The 22,689-nt window shown below is 35.8% G+C and overlaps 2 protein-coding genes across 4 annotated transcripts in view; both read left to right on the forward strand.

Moving 5' to 3' along the window:
- The window catches only part of LOC108579015, a 52,206-nt gene extending 35,335 nt beyond the window's left edge, over window positions 1-16,871 (forward strand). The window contains exons 3-14 of the mRNA XM_017942443.1: window positions 7,246-7,642; window positions 8,225-9,715; window positions 11,316-13,237; window positions 14,092-14,303; window positions 14,619-14,883; window positions 15,072-15,293; window positions 15,390-15,539; window positions 15,673-15,780; window positions 15,902-16,054; window positions 16,157-16,273; window positions 16,355-16,456; window positions 16,643-16,871. Coding sequence (XP_017797932.1) covers window positions 7,246-7,642; window positions 8,225-9,715; window positions 11,316-13,237; window positions 14,092-14,303; window positions 14,619-14,883; window positions 15,072-15,293; window positions 15,390-15,539; window positions 15,673-15,780; window positions 15,902-16,054; window positions 16,157-16,273; window positions 16,355-16,456; window positions 16,643-16,771 — 5,268 coding nt within the window. The 3' untranslated portion in view covers window positions 16,772-16,871. The remainder of the gene's footprint in view (window positions 1-7,245; window positions 7,643-8,224; window positions 9,716-11,315; window positions 13,238-14,091; window positions 14,304-14,618; window positions 14,884-15,071; window positions 15,294-15,389; window positions 15,540-15,672; window positions 15,781-15,901; window positions 16,055-16,156; window positions 16,274-16,354; window positions 16,457-16,642) is intronic.
- Window positions 16,872-18,459: 1,588 nt separating this feature from the next.
- On the forward strand, window positions 18,460-22,271 carry LOC108579023 (E3 ubiquitin-protein ligase RNF146). 3 transcript variants are annotated; one of them, XM_017942450.1, is made up of 5 exons: window positions 18,460-18,560; window positions 18,844-19,095; window positions 19,828-20,115; window positions 20,228-20,355; window positions 22,118-22,271. In XM_017942450.1, the coding sequence occupies exons 1-5, from the start codon at window positions 18,479-18,481 to the stop codon at window positions 22,187-22,189; spliced, it is 822 nt and encodes a 273-aa protein (XP_017797939.1). In that variant the 5' UTR covers window positions 18,460-18,478; the 3' UTR covers window positions 22,190-22,271. The 3 variants fall into 3 exon arrangements, with proteins under 3 accessions (XP_017797939.1, XP_017797941.1, XP_017797938.1); XM_017942452.1 differs by having other exon boundaries at window positions 19,828-20,127; window positions 20,205-20,355; window positions 22,118-22,191; XM_017942449.1 differs by lacking the exon at window positions 22,118-22,271 and having other exon boundaries at window positions 20,228-20,483.
- The last annotated feature ends 418 nt before the right edge of the window (window positions 22,272-22,689 follow it).

A 22,689-nucleotide genomic window follows, 5' to 3' on the forward strand; every position in this document is an offset into this window, starting at 1 on the left:
ACACCGGCGGGGAAGAAAAAGAGAGAGGAGAAGTCACGCGAATAGAAGATGCCCATCTCTTGAGGTCATCTTGATCTCGAGCCTTGGCCATCGGGGGAAAGTGGACTTCTGCCTTTTATGTCACACGTGGTCGACTTTTGATTCTACCCTTCTACTTCTCGGGATCTCGATAAAATGGATTTTCTGAGCCGCTGTCTAAGCAAGGGGAAACGACTGGGAACATATTTGCGCGTAATTTCCTTCGTTAGTTTGCTTTCTTACTCTATAAACCGGTACAAATATTCCGTCTTAATTAGTCACAAGTAGCTAGTTTTAATTTCATGTGTTCCTGTCTTATTTTTATGGGAACTCCAGTTTTAAATCTCTCGCGTAAGCATGGAGTGTTGTATACTTATATGCTACCTGAATTTTCATCTTCGAACGTGTAATTTCACCGGTGGAGTATACTTTACGAAGCCCTATGCGTTTTGAATGAACAAAATATCTGTATGTTGTGCTGGTAATTAAAGCTGTTTTATCGGATTCAGCATCGGTGGTTTCTGGTTAGATTTGAAGGGTGATAGATACATTCGATTAATTGTATCCTGAATTCCGTAATAAAATTAATTAATAATGTTGTAGGGAGTGAAGAACTCGACATACTTTCGGTGATATAGAATAATGGAAAACATTCAAATTATTATTCTTTCCGACTGGATTCACGTAATTCCTTCAAAACCACCGAGTTTCTATCGCGATGGTATTCTCAAATTGCCCAAAAAATGGCAAATGGTCATCAACGCCAATGGAAATTCATTTCTACGCCTGATACGTTAAAAATGTTTTTTTGAAAATATTGCTGTAATTTTTCTTAACAAGAGATTCACTTATCCACGAGATGTTCACAGTTGGATTTTCAATCTTACGCACGCTGGATTGTAGTATTGCGTCCAGAGGTCGAAAACCCTCGGCTAGTTTGAAAACTTCTTGGCTTCATCGTGCAATTAACATTATCTGCCTGTGGGTAGATATTATTTCAGTAATATCAACTTTGGCTCACTAATTATGTAAAAAGCATTAAGTATAATCTTAGTCGTAGCTGTAGTAACTGTTTTCATTCGTCGTTTACCGCGGAAATTACGATGGCTGAACCGTCAAGGAAACAGCGAATGCGAGTGTAGTTCGCAACTGTTGAACGGTCGAATAAATTATTCGCATTTTGTTTCGTATAGCTTGTAGAGAAGAAGAAGAAAACAAAACCGTTAACGTTCTCGAATAAGAAGGAAAAGGGAGACATAGAGAGCAGGGTGGAATTGATTTAGAATCTACTCGCTGAATTTCGAACGCGTCTGTCTATCTAATGGCTGAAGCGCAACTTTATCTGTAATTCATGCTGTACTTTTACTCGTTTTACGTTTCGTTAGCCTCGCTTTCGAAATTTCTAAGTAAAGAGAAAAAACAAAATCGCGATTACAGTTGAATTATTTAACCATTCAATTAAATCATAATGTATAGAATTTCAAAACTGTCTACATTGTAACTAGAATGCAACTTTGCCGGCAAATTAATATCGCATTTGTATATTTTACGTTTAATTAATCTCGCTTTCGAAATTGCAAGGAAGTTGCGGTTAGTTTACACTCTTTTACTTCACGTTTAGAAAGAAGGTTCGTACTTGGTGACTTTATTTGAAATTCTTTGCTTATTTTATATTTCGCAAATTTGTTACTCAAGAAATTGCGATTAATTTAACGCTGAACTTTTAAAAAGTTTGTCACACGAAAGAAAGCTTGTGTTAATAATCTACGGAATTGCCATTTGATTAAATTTTACTTTATCTGCAGTTCGTTCATTCCACATTTTGCTACAATTAATCCGATTTTCAAAAATTTAATTATAAACTCACTATCAAGACCAAATCATCTGCTTGACCGTGTGCACATTTTCCAAAAATAATATTTAATACTTGCAAAAGTATCTAAAATTTCGGTGATCTTGGTGTAAAACCAGACAAAAATTTATTTATAATCAAACAAAAAGAAAATAAAAAGCAGCAAATATTATTACTATTTCGTCGGATAAGCGAAACTGAATCGTTCAACCAAACACTTTTTCCTATCTATCGACAAAAGTCTTGATCGAATTCCATCACGGTTAACCCGCATGCAATTCAGAACTGCATAAGAAATATCCCAGAAACGCAAAGGGAGCAATGAAATGGACCCGCGGCCATTAGATCCATCGGTGTGCGTGGAAATTTCACCGATCGGCAAAAAATCGGCTGGAAATGTCACTGGACCAAAACCTGTACCGCTCGTCTGAAATTTTGTGTCGGCTACGCCCGTTCTCTCTCGTTGCACCTGTGCAAGCCTATCGCCGCGTTTTCTACGACCGTTGAAACACGGCCTCTCCACTATGCGCACACTTATCTCCTGCCTCTATGTATAGTTTTCTTGTTGTTTTGCGATCGACCGACTGGCCGAGCGTACAGGCCACTCCTCTTACGTGAGCCCGTAGAACGAGACTTTTACGAAAGTCCCCAGCATCGAGGCGAGAAAGTAAAGCATATCGGGTTTGCCTTCAGGCCAGCTATCTGCTCCATTTTCCGACCTCTCCGTGCCACTGCACGATTTCATATCGCCAACTCTGTGTCCGCCTGTAAAATGCAAAATCATCCTCTCCCCTTCTTCTTTAGTTTCCATCGCGAGGACGCTCGTTTTTCCCTTCGGGAGGAGAATCAGAAGAGTTGGAGAGGAAGTTGCCGATTTCCTTCGTTATTCACCGATAAATCCAAGAATCAGCCCTCCTCCAGTCACGATAAAGGAAGCAATTTACCCGCGAGATCCTTCATTACCATTATTTAACGTTTCGCATGTTCGTCAATGATTCCCCCCCTGTAATTCCGCGAATGTCAGAACCCGTGGAGCTAGCCGGGGAACCGCAAAACGTTTTGTTTCTAATTGGATTGCATAATAAACTTCGACGGTTAAGTATTGTGGGGAAAAGAGAGTCAAATGATTTGAGTGTGTGTGCGTGTGTAGAGGAGTTTGTTAGACAAAATTAAAGAGTGTGAAATGATTTTTTTTTTTTAATTTGACGATCTTCAGGATTTCAAACGAAACTAAAGAGTGTCAAATGATTTTCTTTTTTTTTTAATTTAAGGTTCTTCAGATGGTTATTTTTCTTCCGAAGGATTTCATAAGTAGAAATATCGTTTGTTATTTTTCTTCCGAAGGATTTTATATGTTGAAATATTATTTTCATAAGTGACACGAATCTTGTTAGATTAATGTGATAGGAGAAATGTAATAAATGTGCTATAAAGCTTAGCTCTTTTGACATACGCGATTTAAGGCTTCATAGAATTCAGAATGATTGAGTGAAAACGTTTTCTTCGATGCCAAGAAAATGTGTTTTATAAGATCGCACGAGCTCATTTAAACGGCAGGTGTAAGCGCCTTGCATTAACAAGCTAAGACAAATTACGCGCAGCTGTGGCTATTAAGGGTCTTGAAGTTGTCAGTATGTTCTTCTTCCAAGAACACGAAAGTATTCTTCGACATATCATTTTTCTTTTTACTCGCATAAACGCGTAATCCCCTATATTCTAATATCTTTTTAGAAATATTAATCGTTAATTCAACATTTTTATTGAATTATTGCATTGGGAAATTGTTTTATAAATGATGTACTGAATTTATAAGATTGGAAGTAAATAGGTTTTATTTAACTGATAAAGTTCTTGTAAATTCGTTACGTTTATGAACGAGTCAAGAAAGGTGTAATAATATATTATTAACAAACTCTAAGCCAGAGAATGTAAAAGGAATTTCAACTAAAAATTGCTGCAAGATTCTGAGAGAGAAAGTGATTTTAATCTATTTTAAAGCATGATAATCAGCGTAGGAAAAAAGAATGTAGAGGTATCTCAAGTTCTTGGAATATTTTCAAAGAAATATTTTACTCTCCGAAGAAATACTTGCAGGGAAAAATATTTTCAAAAAAATATTTCGATACACTAATCATGATCATTATCTCATTCTAGTTTTTAATTAAAGAAAAAAAAAAAAAAATTTCTACATTATCATATGTCGATGTATTCAATGTATCCATTAATTTTCTATAATTGTCGAAGGAAAAGGAACATGCACATAATTTCACATATTTTCTTGAAAGATCATAGATACGCCTAACCTTCGAGCACGCATGACGTTCACGCAAATCCCATCTTACTATTTTTTCTTTTCCAGAAACAATGGCCACAGAGACCATTGCTTTGTGAGTTTCCTGGTTTCAATTAAGCTTTCGCTTTCCAAGCAACTCTCAAGTTAATTACACTCGTATAGTACTATACGAGTGTGTGCGGTGCTTAAGATCAAACTTCAATCCGTTATTTAAAGCTATTCTCCTTGAAAGAAAATTCTTACAGCCGTTTTATTTTCAACGACACAAATACAATGCGCAATGAATGAAGTTCTGAACAACGAATACTTCTAAACACAGAAATCATTATTCCTGCAATCGTATCATCACTTTTATTATTCCTTCAGCAAATTCCAAGAAGCCTTCAATAAAATAAAATTATACAATAAATTTCAGTTAGAATCTCGCATACACTCGATAATCTAGAATTTGCAAAAAAAAGCTAATGATTCTATCTTCTCTGCTTTGCTATTTCTTCTTTCATCTTTTTATAATACAATTACGAAGAAGAAACCTATTAAATCGTTCGTCCACAATTGCGGCACTCGGTAATGTAAGCAGCTGATTATTTATTTTTCAAACAGACGAATCGTGATTATCCGACACGAAATCTCCAGCTCAATTTAATTAAATTCTTCAAAAAGGGGAGAAGAAAATTTTCTCGGTTCGTTGTTAATAATTAAATACACGAAATGTAACAGTGTGGCGACTTGTAAAATGTTCATTTCGTTAAAAGAATGAAATCAAATGACGTCTATGGACAGAAGTACAGCGTACAAGTGCAACGAATGGAATCGTTAGCCTGGAGAGGGTTACTGTCTCTTCTATCTCATTAGCGGAATAACGATCGAAAGCACATTTTCGTCTTTCACGAATGAAATTTTTCGATCAAGTAGAACCTGTTAGCGAATACATACCATTTTACGATAGATTTCCTGTTATTTCTAAAAGGTACTCTCTGAAAGGAGCGAGGCCCAAAGCGGTAGCGCGGCATGGAAACCAGAAAAACCAGGCGAAGACCAGTTGAAATATTTTTCAGTCCTCTTTCCTGGTTCTTTTTTCTTCTTCTTTTTTTATAATTCCCTATAAATAGATTTTTTACGAGCTTGCATAGGGTCGAAACTCTTCTACAGAAGAAAAGATGTTTGACAAACTGTTGAGCTGCCTTTGTTCAACCGTGGCGTTCCTTTCTTTCTTTCTCTTCGTCGTTTCCTCTTTCGAAATTCACGGTACCGAGCTAAAACGAGCAGTTCGATCGCGGCAGTTTCACCGGAGAAAAACAAATGTAAAATACGATCTCGAACGATTCCTACCGTCATTTACTTTCCTGAAACCTGTTGTCTCGTCTGTCTCTTTTTCTCTCCCTGTCTCTCCCTCTTCTCGTTAATTTATGGCTTGCAATGCAACGCGACCGTAGTTCAAATTTTCAAATTTATTTCAACTTGAAACGCTTAAGCTGTGCTGCTTCGCTGAAATAAATAAATATTGATAATCCTTTCTTCATACCTTGTTGCAAAAATCTTTATTCTTGATCTAAATCTAGCAGTAAATTTTTTCACCGGAATAAACGAAACACTTTGTTAGAATTTGCAACATGCGAATAAATTTCAGAGCTTAGATTTATTTCTGTCTATTTTGTGTTTATATCTTTACAAATTTTTATATAATTTTTTGCGTATAACGAAGGAAGTTTTACCTTTAATAATGGTCGTTCGTTCTGAGAACGAAATGAAAAGTTTTAGGAAGCCATAAACGAACATAAGATCGAAAGTGGTATACTATTTGGAGCTGTAATGTAATTTATTGAAAATTCCGTTTATTAATGCAGGATATCCTGTTGAAAATGAAAGCTGCACGTACACACTCTTCATTTCGAATGACAATAATAACAACAGTAATTATTCGCAATAAGGACCCGTACTGAATATTAAAGACACCTCCAAATAAGAGTGTGCGTGAGAAAATTCGTGGACACACCGCTAATTTAACCTAATTTAACTTTTCAAAATTCCTAACTTTACCTTTTGTTAAGTTAAACTGTACAAATTTTTTTTTTGGTACATTTTCTACGTATAAACATTTCAGAAGATATTAATCAAAGGCCATTTCGGCAAATTTCCCTTAACGTTATTTTCACAGAAAAACGTATAAAAACAATACGCAAATTGCTATTCCCAAAGGTATATTTTCATGGAAAACTTAACGAACCTACGTCTTGTTCGGTTAAGTTCCTTCGAAGAAAATTGTACTTGTAACTTTTATAAACCAGCGGAACAGGTATACATTACACTAGGCGTGTTGCTTAATCTGCATGGTAATATCTGAGCAAACCTTATTTTTTTTTCGTGTCCCAATGTCCAGTTGAGTACCACCTCGCCATTTCTGAACACTAATACCGCAGTAACATTATGCTAATTACTGACACGTTAACGCCTCTGATGTAGTAATACATCTAGTATTACACTCACTTGTACTTCAAATATTGCTGCTTCTAAGCAATATCTTCGAGGAAAAGTCGATAGCTCAACGTTTACAAGCAACAATGGTAAAACCATTCCTATAAAAATCGACTTATAAGTGGAAAATTCTGAATGCAGAATCACTTTAAACCAACTTATATTTTTTAAAATAAAAATGATTAAAGAACAAAGAATATACGTATTGAAAAAATGAACGAACGTTGCATAGTGAAATAAATGTATTTAATCTAAACCAATTAGTCAGCATTAGCAATCTCGTTCAAATTCTAACAAACGAACAGCAAAGTCACGAACAACTCATTGTTTGTATATACGTTATGGAATTCCATAGAAAATGCAAGTTACATTATACTGCGACTATTCTGCAACACAGTTGTGCATCAATCACTTTTACCGTAGCTACGGAAGAGAAAACAATAATCACTCTGAGAATTTATCACACCTAAAAATAACATTAAAGCTAGAAATGAATACCTTGAACTGTCTCTTTCAGCATGTTTATTCCACAGAATATTCGCAATTCGACAAATCTTCACTTCAACTCACTTTTCTTAACGGTCCACAATTTTTCCACTCGTTTCAGAATTACGATACGCTGAGCAAAGGGAAGAAATCTTGGAGCGTGAGATTAGGTCTATCGCGGCAGAATCAGGGTACCGATGATCCCGGCAAAGGGTGGGGAACGATAAGCGGAGGCAGCGGGATTTCGCGTCAAATGATCTACGGGGATCCATGGCTCTATGGTACAGTTCGATCTTCGAGGCCTGGTCACGAGCCTCGAGGATTCATGACACCCCCGCCTCCGCCGCCTCCAGGAGCTCCAGTGCTGGTAGTATGTTCCTGTCCGGAATTTCTCAGTGGAACCACCCGGAAGTTCGGCAATTGCCGCAAGTGCGGTGGGCACCGATTGGCTGGTGTACCTTTAGGAGGAACATGTCGGCTGCCAGCGATCTCCTCGAGGTCAAGACCCAGTCTCGCGGGTAAGTTTCTTTATCGATGATGAATTTAGCGATCGAGATATCGATCACTTTTTATCCTTGGCGTTTCGTTCGTACCTGGTAAGAGGTACGAGCTGTGGAGAAAGATACGTTTTGTAGTTAACACTGTTATTTAGATCGATTAGCGTTGACTAATGCGTTCCGAGTAGGTGTATTTACGAGACTTAGCGAGTTCTTCGGTTTGTTAACGAAATTTCTAGGATGACACACTTGGCGGGTGAGGTAATCTCTCGAAGTGCGGTTTTGCTTTGGGTTGCTTGAATACAGATGCAAAGGGAAATGATCAATTTTGGTGAAATTGTGTAATATTCTTTTTTCTGTGAATTCGGTACGATGGTAGAGAAGTATCTGCAGAAAGATATGATTTACATTTGTAAAAATTGTTGTATTTTGTAGAATACCAGGCAATGGTAAAATTATAATACGATAAAAAGGTACGCCTAAAATTTATATTGTACGATTCAGAAAATCCACGGTAAAATAAAATAAAACAGAATTTGGCGAATGAAAGTAACGCGAACAAACGGGTCCCGATCCTCGGTGAACTGAATGAAAAATCGATAGGTGTGCTGAGGTCATCAATAGACGATCCCTACGATCAGATGCGTCGGAATCGTTTGGTGGAACCGAGGACGCGGGCTCGCAGTATTTCACCGCACCGGCCATTATCTCAACGAGATTCCCGGAGCCAGAGCGTCGCACGGAACACGAAAGAGCGAAAGGGCTCGATCGAAGGTACGTCCTCGAGATCCGAATGGTTCGACAAAGAGGCGGCAGCAACGAGCTACGAGGAAACGGGACGCAAACAACGAGCGAACTTCACTGGTGCATCCACCGACGAATGGCTGGAGGAGGCGCAGCCGTTGACAGATCCGCGAAGTCAATCAGCTTCGTCGACGCCGACCAGGATGCTTCGGATCCCGAAGAAGGTAAAAGGCGCCAGGACGGACTGGCAGGATTGTGCGTTGGTGAAAACGGTGGACACAAGTCAGACGAAAACCGGGAACCAGCAAGATGACTGGAAGGAGAGACCGTCGAGTGTCGGTGACTCGAGAAAGAGTATCCTCGAGTGCGACGTTAATCCGTATCTTCTTCTGAAGAAACAAAAGGACGAGGACGATCTGAGCGACGATCTGTCGGACAACGCCCTCGAACAGGACGATTCCAGGCCACTTTCCAGTCTGTTCGACCCCTCAAAAGTGAAATCGATCGAGAGGATACCGAACAGAAGCGCAGTGGCCGCGATCGGTGGTCAGAGAATCAGGGTGTTCAACGAGCCGCGAGAGATCTCGGACGACGAAGAGGTACCGCCGGTCACGAGGATTCCCATACCAAAGGTTTCACCGAAGCGGCCACCGAGAAGGCTGAAGGAAGCCAAACAAACGCTGAAGAGTATTCTGAAGCGGGGGAAGGTGCTCGAGAGCAGAAGGAAGAACGTCTTGTTCAACGTCGACAACGTTATATTCGCTCCCGAAAAGCCGTCGGAAGTGACACGATTGTCGTGGAACAGGATCGCTAGGATCGGGAATTGCTCCACAGCTGGTGAACGTCGGAGTAACGACGAGTCAGAGGAGGAGGAAGAGGACGACGAGGAAGAGGAAGAAGACGAGCCAGTAACCGCGTCGCACGATCAAAGAGAGAAGTACAACTTCATCACGATTCCGAATATCAGGGATCCGAAGGTGGACAGAATTCGGCCGAAGGAGCCGAGAGTTTCGCAAGATCTGTGCCAAAACCCCGTTAACGTTGACGGAATTAAGGTAGATAAGTTCGTTACCGCGGGCAATGCGGAGCGTGTTTTTACGAAGAAGAGAGAGAACGTCGAGATATCGCGGCAGAACGAAGATATCGTTCCGCGAAACTTCGCCGAAGAAACTGTTCACTCATCGAAACGCGAGAACACCAGGGAAGAAAACGAGGAGAGGAAGAGGATAGAGAAGGAGCACGCGGCTAGAATGGAGGAGGACGCCCAATTGCAGATCGAGATCGAGAAACGCAAGGATCGTATTCCAGGCCTTGTTGTTGACGAGAAAGACTTGATACTGAAGTCAGAAGGTACGAGTTTTTTTTTCATAATTTCCCATATTTATCTTCTCGATGCTGTTTAGTGAAATTTAAATTCAAATATGCGATTTTGATCCCTTAGATCCTTACGTTGAACCTCTGTAACTTCGTTATTCTTTTGAATTTCGAAGAAACACTTGGGGAATATATTTTCAAGGCTAGAAACAACGAAGAATCGATGTTTCGACGCTTCTAGACCAGAATACCCCCTTAATTTTGGTTATTCGCTGTTTTTTAATACAGTGTTAAATAAAAACAAGTGAAAATATTGCAGAAATACAATTCTTCCTTTGTCACGTCTTGACCATAATCTGCACCACAGATGTGGCTCGTTGTTATAAATCAAGGGATTAACTAGATGGTCATACGGATGTTTAGATCATGTTGAAGTGAGGGGAGTGTCGAAGGTATCCGTGTTTTTGTATGCAAGAGAACGACAAGATTTCTTCGATAGATATCAGAGTTTAGCACGTCACCAACAAAATACGTGTTGCTACATGTCCATTAGTCATCGTATGTTTGAATCCTCTTCGTCTTCTTAATTACTGGCTTCTATGATTGCTTCTTTTTGCACAAACACCAATTACACCCTTCCTTTCTAGTTTTATTACCTTTCTGTTATGGTCGTTTAGTTGCAAAAGATGTTTAACAGAAGAAAGATTGCTTCAGTCCTTCCAAGATTACTTTCTACGCTGTTAATACATTCGAAGGTATTGTTAAATTATAATTTTCAAGCATTTTTCATTTACGATGTAATAAATAAGGGTAAAGCTTTCGTGATCGTAAAGAATTCTCGAAACCGTCGAAAACAGAAATATTTATAGTTTCATTTCAGAAGATGTAGACTCGTGTTACTCGTTAATATGATCGCTCATTTTTTTTTTGTTTTTTAAGCAGTCTTCGATCTATAGTAAGATATTTATCAACAATGATAATTTCGTGAAAAGTTACCTCGTCTAAAAACTATAAATCATTAGATGATTCACAGAGCTCCCCTTTCTCTGGGTATCACGAGCGTGTAATTATGCTTTTTAGATATCTCACGCGTTTTCTCTTCTTTTCATGGCCATTCACGGCCTTACTCTTGCATGTGATTATACCTTGTACAATAATCACGCTTATATACGTATATCGTGTAATAAGTTTGCTCGTTTTTCCGTTCATAAATTGCTATCAAAAGTAAAATTATTATCCTTCCGATCCGCCTTGTTCGTTTATTTCCACATTTCCACGTTGGATTTTATAAGATTCTTTTTTCACTTCTTCTCACCTTCAAGCTGTTTTATTCTTATCGTTTAATCCTTTCGCATGCTCTCTTTTGCCATCGTAATTTAACGCTAACGATACATTTTATTGTTACACATTGACTCTTATCCATACTTTCATTCATAAAAAATACAGTTAAATACACTTCGTTTATTTGAAATTATAAATAAGCATTTTTATATCTCATTTTTTATTAAAAATTTACGAATTATGGAACAGCAAAGAATATTTGAAATGTTTCAATGATACATCAGAGTACATCGGTAAATCTTGATTGTCACGTTTGTTAATAAGCGATTACGTAAAATTTCCAATACATTCACAGAGACCTCGAAAAGATCGTCTTTATCGCGCAGTCAAAGCGAACGATCGTTCAATCGACCAGAAGTGTCAGCTGGCGATGTACTTTTTACGGACACCATGCGTCTAAGTTTCTGCAGAAAGATGAAAGAAATGCCATCCCCGTTAGACTCGAACGACCAAACGACGATTGAACGAGAGGATTCGATCGAATTCACCAGAGAATCCATGGAGAACGTGGATTCTAAGGAAGACACCGATTCGGTGAAAATCGAATATCAGCCTGAATTACCGAATGTCAAAGAGATCGAGGAGGTTCTTGCACAAAGTATAATTAAACCGCAAACAGACGTTGCGACAGATATTCAGAGTAATTTCAAAGGAATCAACCATCATTTCCGAGGAATGAGACCAACCAGTTGGTCTCCTCCGCCTGGTAAACAGAAACATCGTTACAAGATCAACGATCCCGACGTGAAGCCGAAAATCATGGATCATTCCGAATCAGAACGAAACAGTCCCGTGTTGAAAACTACATGGAGCACGTCTGATACCTATGGATCCTCGAAAGTCGAAATTGGATCGACCAGCACGGAAACCAACGTGTACAAAATTACGGTCAGTCCTCGAGCATCTCCTCTTGTTCATCGATTGCAAATAGGTCCGGGTAGCAACGGATCAAGAAGAACGTCGATTTTAATTAACGGAGACACAACACCGACTGCTGAAACATCGCCGGACAACAAAGTGACGATCAGCGTTGGCGGAGAGGACAGCGTTTACAATCCCACGGTGATCTCGGTGAATTCGGAGAATCCACCTCGAATAAAGAGCTCCGGGGAAAATCGTACGCTCGTCATCTTGGACAACTACAAATCGAACATCGTGGTCGAGACTGGGAAGGAAGACGCAAAGTCGAAGAAAACGATCGAAGCTGAGTCTAGCGAAGAGATGGAGCATTCTCGAGCGAGCAGCGAGGCTTCGTCCGGGGATAAAACGATCTCGAATACTCCAGAGGCGTTGGTGGACGCTGACAAACAAACGAAACAAACTGTCGAAGGTAAATCTTCCGTTGTGGAGAAAAACGCGAAGTTCTACTTAACGAACGAACGAGCTGCACGAGGAGAGCAGAAAGCTCATCAGAAGGAAGGGGAAAGTTCGCAGAAGCTTACAGGATTGTCTAAGGAGGCGTTGATCTCGAAGCTGTTAGAAGATTCCCTGAGGAAGGCTCGGGAGAACGGGGAGATCCTCGACGAGGACAGCGGCGAGGCTATTCTGAAGATACTGAAGCAGAGTCTGTTGAAGAGCAAGGAGTACGAGAGTTCCGAGTCGACTCTCGAGGCGAATTACTCGAGGGCGTCCAGCTTAAATTCGGAGGGCGACTTCATCTCGACGAATCTTTTCTTGGAGGAGAATCCTTACGAGGTAATCAAAGAGCCAATTTACGAAGAGATTCCCGATGAACCTCCGCCTCTGCCGCTGAGCCCGCCGCCAGCTGAGGATTACATAAAGGACAGAATATATTTCGGTGACATCGATTACTACAGGAAGAGCAATTCCGATCAGTTCCTCGGATCTTACTTGACGAACGATGTTTTCAAAAAGTCCAACACCGAGGATCTTACGGAGACGTATCTGTCCAAGAGTCCGGAGGATTTCTACAAGAAAATGTCCGCGTCGCCGGAAGAGGAGAACATCTCGAGCAAATTCGAGTTGCTCAACTTTTTGGTGGACTCGAAGGATCGAGCGATATCGATCGAGGAAGAAGACGACGACGAGGACGACGACGAGGACGAAGAAGATACCGAGGGAGATCTGGAAGCGTTGTACGAGCAAAAAGAGACCAGCCTTGGCGATCTCAGCTCGAAAAGCTCGCAGATATCGAACGTTTCTGATAGCAGCGAGGAATGCAATATTATTCTGACCAGTTCATCGGAAACATCAAAAGTGAGTTTTAATTCAAGTATGCGTTTAATGTTACGTATTAATTTTAGTAATGTCGCGTTTCTGTGGACAAGATTTCTTGTACAGATAGGAATTTTCATTTATCACTCGTTAACAAGAGTTAAACGTAAAAAAGATCTATATTTGTGTAGTGTTTAATCGTTGTAGTATTTCACATTTTATTTAACAGTACATTTTTAAAGGTTCGTACTTCTGATTTTTTAAAACTTAATTATTGGAACAACTCGTTAAAAGAAATTGCATTTTACACAGTAAATGTTATTTATATTTGATTGAAAATATTGCTAATTTTAGTACTTTTTGTTACTCGATTATTTTCGTATTAATGCTCGTTATACATTATGAAGAGAAATAATTTATATCAATCTTCAGTACATGTAGGAGTTAAACAAATTTAATCTTCTGCTGCACAAATTTATTAATTAATGTATTCAAACGTAACAAAAATGTAACAATCGCATAATTTGCCCGTTGAACATTCCACACAATAGTACTCAACATTGACGAAGAGTAATAAAATTTCTTTTACAGTAGAACTATGTATTTACCATAATTGCCATTGTATTTTCTCTATTACGAATTTTTACGACGAGTCGTGTTTTTCTTTCAATAACGTCAAATTTACGGTTCCACTAATTATCGTATACGCCATTGTATTTTTTTAATTAAGAATTTTTCAAAGGGTCGTGTTTTACTTTCAACAACGTGAAAATTGTGGTTCCAGTAATTATTGCAGCGTAAGCACGATAACAACGTGCGTAACATATGTAACAATAGATCCGATAAGGATGTAAAAACAATCGTGATGCGAATTGTAATAGCGATGCTTTTTACAGGTAAGGGCTGTAGATATAGAAAGAACTGATAGCGGAGTAGGATCAGAAAGCAGTCAGGCCAGCAGCACTCGGGGCGTGCCGAGACGTTGGAGAGCAGGAAATGTCTCTTCGGGACCAGGAAGTCTCCTCAGTGGAATCCCACAAGTGATTTCCGGTGATTCAAAGCTCTGCGAAGACTGCGAACAACGTTTGGATCCTCTAATAACGGACAGGTGAACGATTATGCTATAATAAGATTAGTGCCCGTTCGATAAAAAGATCATATGGAAAATGAAAACACTGAAGAAAACACGAGGGGAAATTTCATATTTCCAGTTTCGTGATGTATCGAGGAAAATACTTCGATCTTAGTCTCTTGACTATAGATCATTATCGTAATTTAATATTTTTACTAAATTACTATTTTACTTTTAGAAAGATTTACTATTTTTTAAATACAGCGTAAAATTTTTGCAATTGAAACTGTGCATAAAAAGATTTATAATATTTACTAAATGATTTCTAACGATTATTGTGATATTTTCCAGTGGTGTAGTGTACGCGCCCTTCGTATGCAGAAAATGCTCCAAGAAGAGAGTAGAACGCAAAGAGATAATTACGGAAATCGTAGAAACTGAACAGAAGTATGGAAGAGATCTACAAATTATTCTTGAAGAATTCCACAGACCTATGCTGAGGGCTGGCCTCCTCACTTCGGAACAGCTCACAGCGATCTTTCTCAACGTGGAAGAACTTCTGGAACACAACGTTGTACTCGCAGAAAAACTGAAGGACGCCGTGGAATTTGCTCAGGTAAATAAACAATAATTTTGTGACTTTGAGTAATTTCAGAAACTAACGATGTTTTCACAATTTATAATTTCATAGATATGAAAATATTTCAGTAATTGTTCTCGTAACATCGTTCAATGTAAATATATGAACAAGCTTCGAATTGATACTATGATCGTTGTTTAACAAATTTTTTCAACGATTCACAGGAATCCGGGGACGAGGATCTTTTAACGGTCGACGTAGGAAAGATTTTCCTCGAGTCTGAGCGGATGTTACACGCGTTTGAAAGCTACTGTACCCGTCAAGGAAGTGCCAGTTTATTGTTGCAGAATTTAGAGAAAGAGAAAGAGTTGCTGCGAATATTTTTGAAGGTTTCACAAATGGAAAACACTGTTTTACGTAGAATGAACTTAAATTCTTTCTTAATGGTAAGAACGAAGTAAAATTAACATATCATCGTTTTAATATTAGATGTACTACGAAATGTATACGAAACTGTATTATAAATATTAATTCTCTCGAAGGTTCCCGTACAAAGAGTGACAAAGTATCCTCTTCTGTTGGCTCGGTTACTGAAAGCTACGCCTTCCGTACGACCAGATATTCAAGAAGCTAAAGAAAGATTGAAACAAGCTCAGGCCAACATAGAATTGCACTTAGAACATATGAATGCTGTAAATATACCACTTACGTTATAAAGTTAATACTATAATGTACTTTATAAACTATTATAAAGTTCATTTTGAAACTGTATTGTGCATGTGAATATTCTGTATATAATCGAACAATTTAATAACGAAATATTAGGAAGCAAAGGATGTAACTTCGACGAAACTGTGGAGAAGAATTTCGATTATTCAAAACGGTAGGCGACCCATCGGCGAACAAGACATGGTGAATATAAAGTTAAGAAAGGTAATATAGAAATACATGTTTCAAAGAATATTTCTAAACGAGTTTTAAATATTAATGTTAAACGATATTATATAGTACAAAGAATTCTAGAATTTAACAACGTGTGCTCATTAAATAATAGATGGCCGTGGAGGTATTAGAATGGGCCCACGAAGAAGCAAAATTTGTGCTAGAAGGACGTCTTTTAGTTGCACAGCCAACAGATAACAATTGGAGACGCGGACGAACTGTCAAGCTTGCCCCTGTAACTGCCATGTTGGTTACTAATGGCAAGGTGAATAATTTGTTCTTTTTTATTTTTTATAATTATATTTGACAGTATTTAAAATTTATAATTTACAACTGTTTTTATAATAACAAAAATTTCTTCTTACAGCCAAATGCAGAGGACCTTGAATTTCACGACGACTCTCTCTTTCCAAGACACATTGGTATCAAAGAGGCTACCCTCTTGTTGGTAAAAGAAAAACTTGGACGATATTCTTTATTACGCGTAAGTTATGTTCTTATGTTTGAATTAAATTAATATAATTTCTTAACTGTTTATCGTGGTACGAAATTTGATCTATTTTAGGAACCGTTATATCTTGACAAGTGTATAGTATGCTGTGAAACAGATCTTGAAGATTATTTTGAAATTCAGGAATTATCATCCAAGGAAACTTTTATATTTAAGGTAACTAATTTCCTTATCTATGAACATTGCTATTTGTATACATAATAACATCAATTTTCTATTATTTTTCTTATGTTTTGATATTCCCGTAATTTTTATGGACACTATATATACATATCTTTTTTTCTTTCAATAATATTTTTTCCTTTTTCATTTTTTCTTTCAAAATATCATATTTTATTACAGGCCGAAGATGGGGCCAGAACAAAGAGGTGGTGTAGAACGTTACAGGCGCACGCACAATCTCTAGGTGCATGGCGTAAACGTCGTGGAGCGTTGCCAAATATCATGATATGCGGTGTCGCAAGAAATTGATGAAGACACGACATAATTAGATGTAAAAATATAATCTACATTTACAGTTGTTATTTAAAGGTGATTATAATTCCTAAATGCGCGAATAAATTCGCACAAGTTCGGATCAAACAGGCGTATGATCTCCAGATGAATTAGTAGTGATTTATCGAGGAGAATGTATGTGTTGGACCAAAGGATTTCCTCTGCTCATTGATGATACATGTCAATGAGTGATACGAAAATCTAGTTCTCGCCGTGCACAGTTTATTGTGCGTTCGGTTACAGTACGTTGCAGAAACTTAAGTTTCCTACGTCACTGTAGTCAACACGTCGCATAATGTTAAATACGCGTCACAAACTATTCTCTTTTTCTTTTTTCCTAATTCACTACAACAACACACGTATACCGAATGAGTTATAGCCCACGCGTAGGATTGTTTAATTAGTAATTGCATTGAAGCCGAAAGAGCAGAGAGTAGCTGTGATACTAACCGGTGTATTGGGTACTTTCACCAGATAATATAAAATACAGCAGTATGAGTCCAAGCTTTTTTTCCTATGTACTTCATGAACGACATTTAACTTTCGCGATAATAAGTTAATAATAGATAGTGTACATAATATTAAAACAATGAGGTAATAGGGTTGTTGTACTTTGTACCTACGATTTATGAAAACCAAGAAACTGCCAAATATTTCATAAAACCAGGCTTGATAATGATTTATAAATTAATTAATCTACTATAATCCATAACTATTCCTTAAATAATAATTAACAGTATTTTATGATGTCTAACACACAAACTAGAAATTGTACATTGTACTATAACTTTATTTAAGATCTAAGCCATACGTTTTGTATATAGATGTATATTTATACTGAGATTGGTTTTAGACACATATTTGTTATTTTAAATCCATCATTCAATAAAAATCAAATATGCTTATTTGCATGCTGCAACGTGCAGCATGATCCATGTTTTTTATTTTATTTTCCATTATGATTACTCGTGTATTTAAAAAAAAAAGGCTAAAAATGCCTTATTTAAGAGGAGTAATAAATATAAAACAATATACATATTCTGTCTTGTAAAAATCAATATTTATTTTATAATAATAATTGTTAGCAATTAGGATTTTTCTACATTTATTAAAATCCAACCATAGTATTTGCATGTAACAATTATTTTCACATTATTGATTATCTTATACACAAAAATAATCTTTAAGTGATGCTTATAGATGCTTGAGATTTGACAATAAAATAACTGCAATCTTGGAAGAAAACATTTATTTGCTAAATATGTACAAAACTTATGCTTTAATTTCGTTACAATAATTTTCTTTTAATACAACGCACGCCATCTATCCTGCCAAGTATGGCGATCCCGCGAAACTTTTCTTTCAATTGAACATTTCTTTCTTGTTAGTAATAAATAAAAATTCATAAGCTTCTATAACTAGTTTCTTTTTAATTTTTGAATATGCCTTCAAATCTTACGATGTTTTTCAAATTCACACGCCTCATATTACGAAATAAGTAATGAATTTAAAGGGTTCTCATTCACCAGTTCAGTTATTCTCAGAATTTAGAACCCCTGATGTATCATAAACAACGAAGATGGCGTACGGTCGACATTCTGTTAGTTTTACTGGTATGACGCGTTTTACTATTTACGAAATCTTTAATTTTGCTCAATGAAAAATTAAGCTTTGATTAGAATTATGGCTCAAGCGAAACTCAATTCACAAGAGGAAACAAGTAGCACGCTCAATGACAAAGAAAAAGAAACTGACGAAAAGGAAGGTACGCACTTGAAAGAATTTTGAGTGTTATAAGACGCATTTTTATCGCAAGTTTATTTCAGTTATCACTCCTGTTAATACATATAATTTCTTATTCTTCAATTTAATGACAATTAATTCAAAATATTTCGTCCGATTTAAAATCATATCTCGATTGTATGTGTTTAAGAAATTTTTGCAATTATTTAAAAGACGATTGTTTTTATTTTACTTGCTAAAATCTATTATATCTTTATCAAGATTATATAAAATAATAGGCAAAGTTGTTAATTTTGTTTTACTAGCTTCATCAACTGTATTAGAATGTGCAGTCTGTCTTCAACCATGTATATATCCTGCAAGATTACCTTGCAATCATATATATTGTTACCTATGCGTCAAAGGAGTTGCAAATCAAAGTAAAAGATGTCCTATGTGTCGTCAAGAGATTCCTCCTGATTTTCTCAATAGGCCACAACTGGTGGAAGTAGATGAAGCGCAAAAGGAATCAGAACATTTTGAGGAAGAGTATCAATGGTTTTACGAAGGAAGAAATGGTACAGTATCTTTTTTTGTGTAAATTTCTTAAAATAATAAGGTAATATATGTTGTAAATTATAAACAAAAATTGATTATACTAATACATTGAAAGTAAAAAGTAAATAACTTCATTATTTGTTAAAAACATGTGATGAAGTAAAGAGAAGTTTATATCCTACCCCTTCATAGGTTGGTGGAAATATGATTCAAGGACCAACCAGGATTTGGAGACTGTTTACAACCTAGGTAGCACCGAATGCGAAATTTTGATTTGCGGCATGCTTTATGTAGTTGATTTTAAAAATAAATGTCAGTATAGAAAACATCAACCATATTATAAACGTAATATTAAGCGAGATAAAAAATCTGAACCTTGCAAAGGTGTCTCAGGAATACAGCAACTCAATCACATCTTTCATATGTGACTGACATACAGTATTTTTTATTTTACTTATACCTCATTCAACAGTTTTTAAAATTATGTATAGTATTATGCAAAACATAAATTTCCATGTAAGATATTGTATGACAAAATATTAGTTTCTACTATTTTGTTATAAAAAAAATAAGATTATTAGAATGTATATTTGTAATAAAACTTCTGTATTTCAGAATATAAGTTATTTTTCTTTATAAATACCCTAACTAAAACACTTAGCACTTGTTTACATAATTTATTTGCAATTTTTGTTAATACTTCTATACTATGAAAAACATAACTTGTGTAATTTTGAATTACATTGTTGCAGGTTGGTGGCAATATGATCAACGTACGAGTCACGAATTAGAAACTGCATATAAACAAGGCAAACGGAATTGTGAATTATTAATCGCAGGATTTCTTTATATTGCCGATTTTGGTTCCATGCTTCAATTACGTAGGAATGATCCTTCTAGGCGAAGAAAAATTAAACGAGATTTATATAATGTACCCAAGAAAGGAGTTGCAGGTTTAAGATTAAACAGTCAGGATGAAGAAATTATTAGAGAAGTAAGGGGAGCAGAAAGGCCAGCTAGTCCTGCAAGTGATGATATGGGTATAACTCTTAGTAAATATATTTGTCTGTTGAGGTTTTAGTATCACTTCTAATAACTGCATGATGTCTTATCATTATTATGCATTTAGGTAATATACTTTTATATTCAAAGGTACGGGAGATGGTACAAATACTCCAGTACCTCCAAGTAATACACCACAAACACCAGCTGGTGGAACAGCAAGTGGTGATGCTACACCTCTAAATGACAGAATGGAACAAAGAAACTCTTTGCATCAGGTATTAGAACAAATGCGTTCCTTAGTTCTGAGAGAACATTTATCCTCAGATACAGATGATGAATTAGAGGAAGATGAAGAAAATGAATCACCTTCCACTCATCCTACATTATAATGACTATAAACATCTAACAATTCCTATTCATCAAATGAAGATCATTTTTAAAAAGCTTAATTTTATTAAAATAAATGTGACATCCCATTAAGTGAGAAATATAGTATAATAAACGCGTATACATGTTCAAAGATATAGAATGTTTATATATGTAATGTACTGATATGCAATCTGTACATTGCTCTGTGATGCTTATTAAAAACAAAACAATTAAGTACAATTAAGTCTTTCACAACTAAATGTTCAGTAAATGATTATTTTAAGTATTCTCTTGCATATTACCAATGTTCAGGCTTTATAAATGTGCAATTAGTATATTTGTAATTTTCCACTTTTTACCATTTTCTTAAGAAATGTTCTGCAGAAAAGAAATATCATTCCATATCCCTGTGCTTGAATATTGATTCTACTTAATTCAGATTTATGTACTGTTACTATTATAGATTATGTTATAAAATTCAACTTTAGTTACTGAGAATAATTAGGAATTTCTTAAACAAAAAAAAAAAAATAATACAATATGTGTAAAATGTAATATATTTAAAATTTAACAATATTTCTCAGCTTACATGCTCGGCATAACTGGCGCACTGCCGTTTTTTCACATTTGTAATTATCAGTATTTTTTAAATTAATACATGCCAAGTAATAACATGATTTTCCTTTATGGAATTGTCAATATTGTTAAAAGTACATTCAGTATTTGTAAAAAAATCATATTAGTATTTCATGGCAAATAGTTTTACTATAGTAGTAATAATTCTATTAATTCTAGTAATAAAGAATTATTTTCTGCCAAACAGTTTTTGCATTCATACTACTTGAAAATTAAATGTAAAGAGAGACTACAAACATTAAAAAACTGATTGGAAATATTTATTTCAATGTTTTCACAAATTCCAAAAACCCATAATTGAAAATATATGATGATCTCTCAACGAAAAAAAAAAATTAATACATATAATTAAAGTGTAATTCTTTTTAGGCATGTTATACAAAAATCTTCAATCTTTCATGTTAAAAATGGAAATGAAATGTGTGTTAGATACTTTCTTTCACATCTTTAGTCCTTTAATTTTTACTGTAAATGCAGGATCCATTACTTATGTATAATATTTTTAGAAATATTAACATTGATAGTATTATATTTAATTTTACCTTTTTAAGTAAAATACAACAGAATCATTCATTTTTGGATAAATCATACTACTGTGCACCTCATCAAATTTCTCTTCTAACATTACAATTTTCTTAAGTAAATCAGTAATTGCCTTATCATTTAATATGAAGTTTCACTCAAATCTATTATGTGCAAATCCTAAAGTATTCAAATAATGACTAAGAGCATCTGTGTTTATCATCCTTGCATTAATTTGATAGTCAAAAATTTATTCATAACTTTGAAACTGTAAAGCATAACGAGTGATTCAAGAGTTTATTTCCCTTTTTATTTAACATTAAAGTAAATGATTGGCAACCTATTATGATTTTTAACTTATAAAGAAACGTAGGTCTGACGTAATGCAAGTGTTTCTAATTTGGAGCTATGATACTTTAACTCTGTTTCACTCGTTCTTTTTTAGAAAATAAAAAATTGGATGAATTTTCTAACTGCTTTTCTCTGTTATAATGTCGCATCAACACGTAGTGGGCTCGCGTCGCAGTGCAAGTCGATCTCATCACAGGAGGAATAGATTGCCAAAACTGCAGAAGCAACTAATGTAATCTGAAGTACGTGCATTTTAGCATGTTCAGATGTAGAAAGCGTTTCCTTCTTAAGTAAAGTATGCCGAGAATTTACAACAACCAAAAGTTTTCCAATCAATTTTAAAAAATAAAATCAAAATTATTTAAAGGAATCTTTGCATATAGCATACATTTAATATTGAAATATTCTTTATTGTTTCTATGTGTGGCCAAATTCTTCGATTCATTGCGAAGCATTTTAATACCTTTAATTATTAATATTTAGTATGTTTATATCAACATAATGTCGATCATATAATTAATACATTGCTGTTTATCTTATGTATATTGTTATTAATATATGAATCAATGTCAATTTGATTTGTACCTAACAGATAAGCAGCATATGTTATTTAAGGACTAAATATAAATACTTCCAATTAGGTTGCCAAAAAACTTTAAAGTTTTGGTTAAAACTATCTAAAAATGATAAACAAATAAAACTATACTAGAAAAGGAAAATTTATTTTATCT

Source organism: Habropoda laboriosa, unplaced genomic scaffold (genome assembly GCF_001263275.1).
Source record: "Habropoda laboriosa isolate 0110345459 unplaced genomic scaffold, ASM126327v1 scaffold78, whole genome shotgun sequence".
NCBI classification, from domain to species: domain Eukaryota; kingdom Metazoa; phylum Arthropoda; class Insecta; order Hymenoptera; family Apidae; genus Habropoda; species Habropoda laboriosa.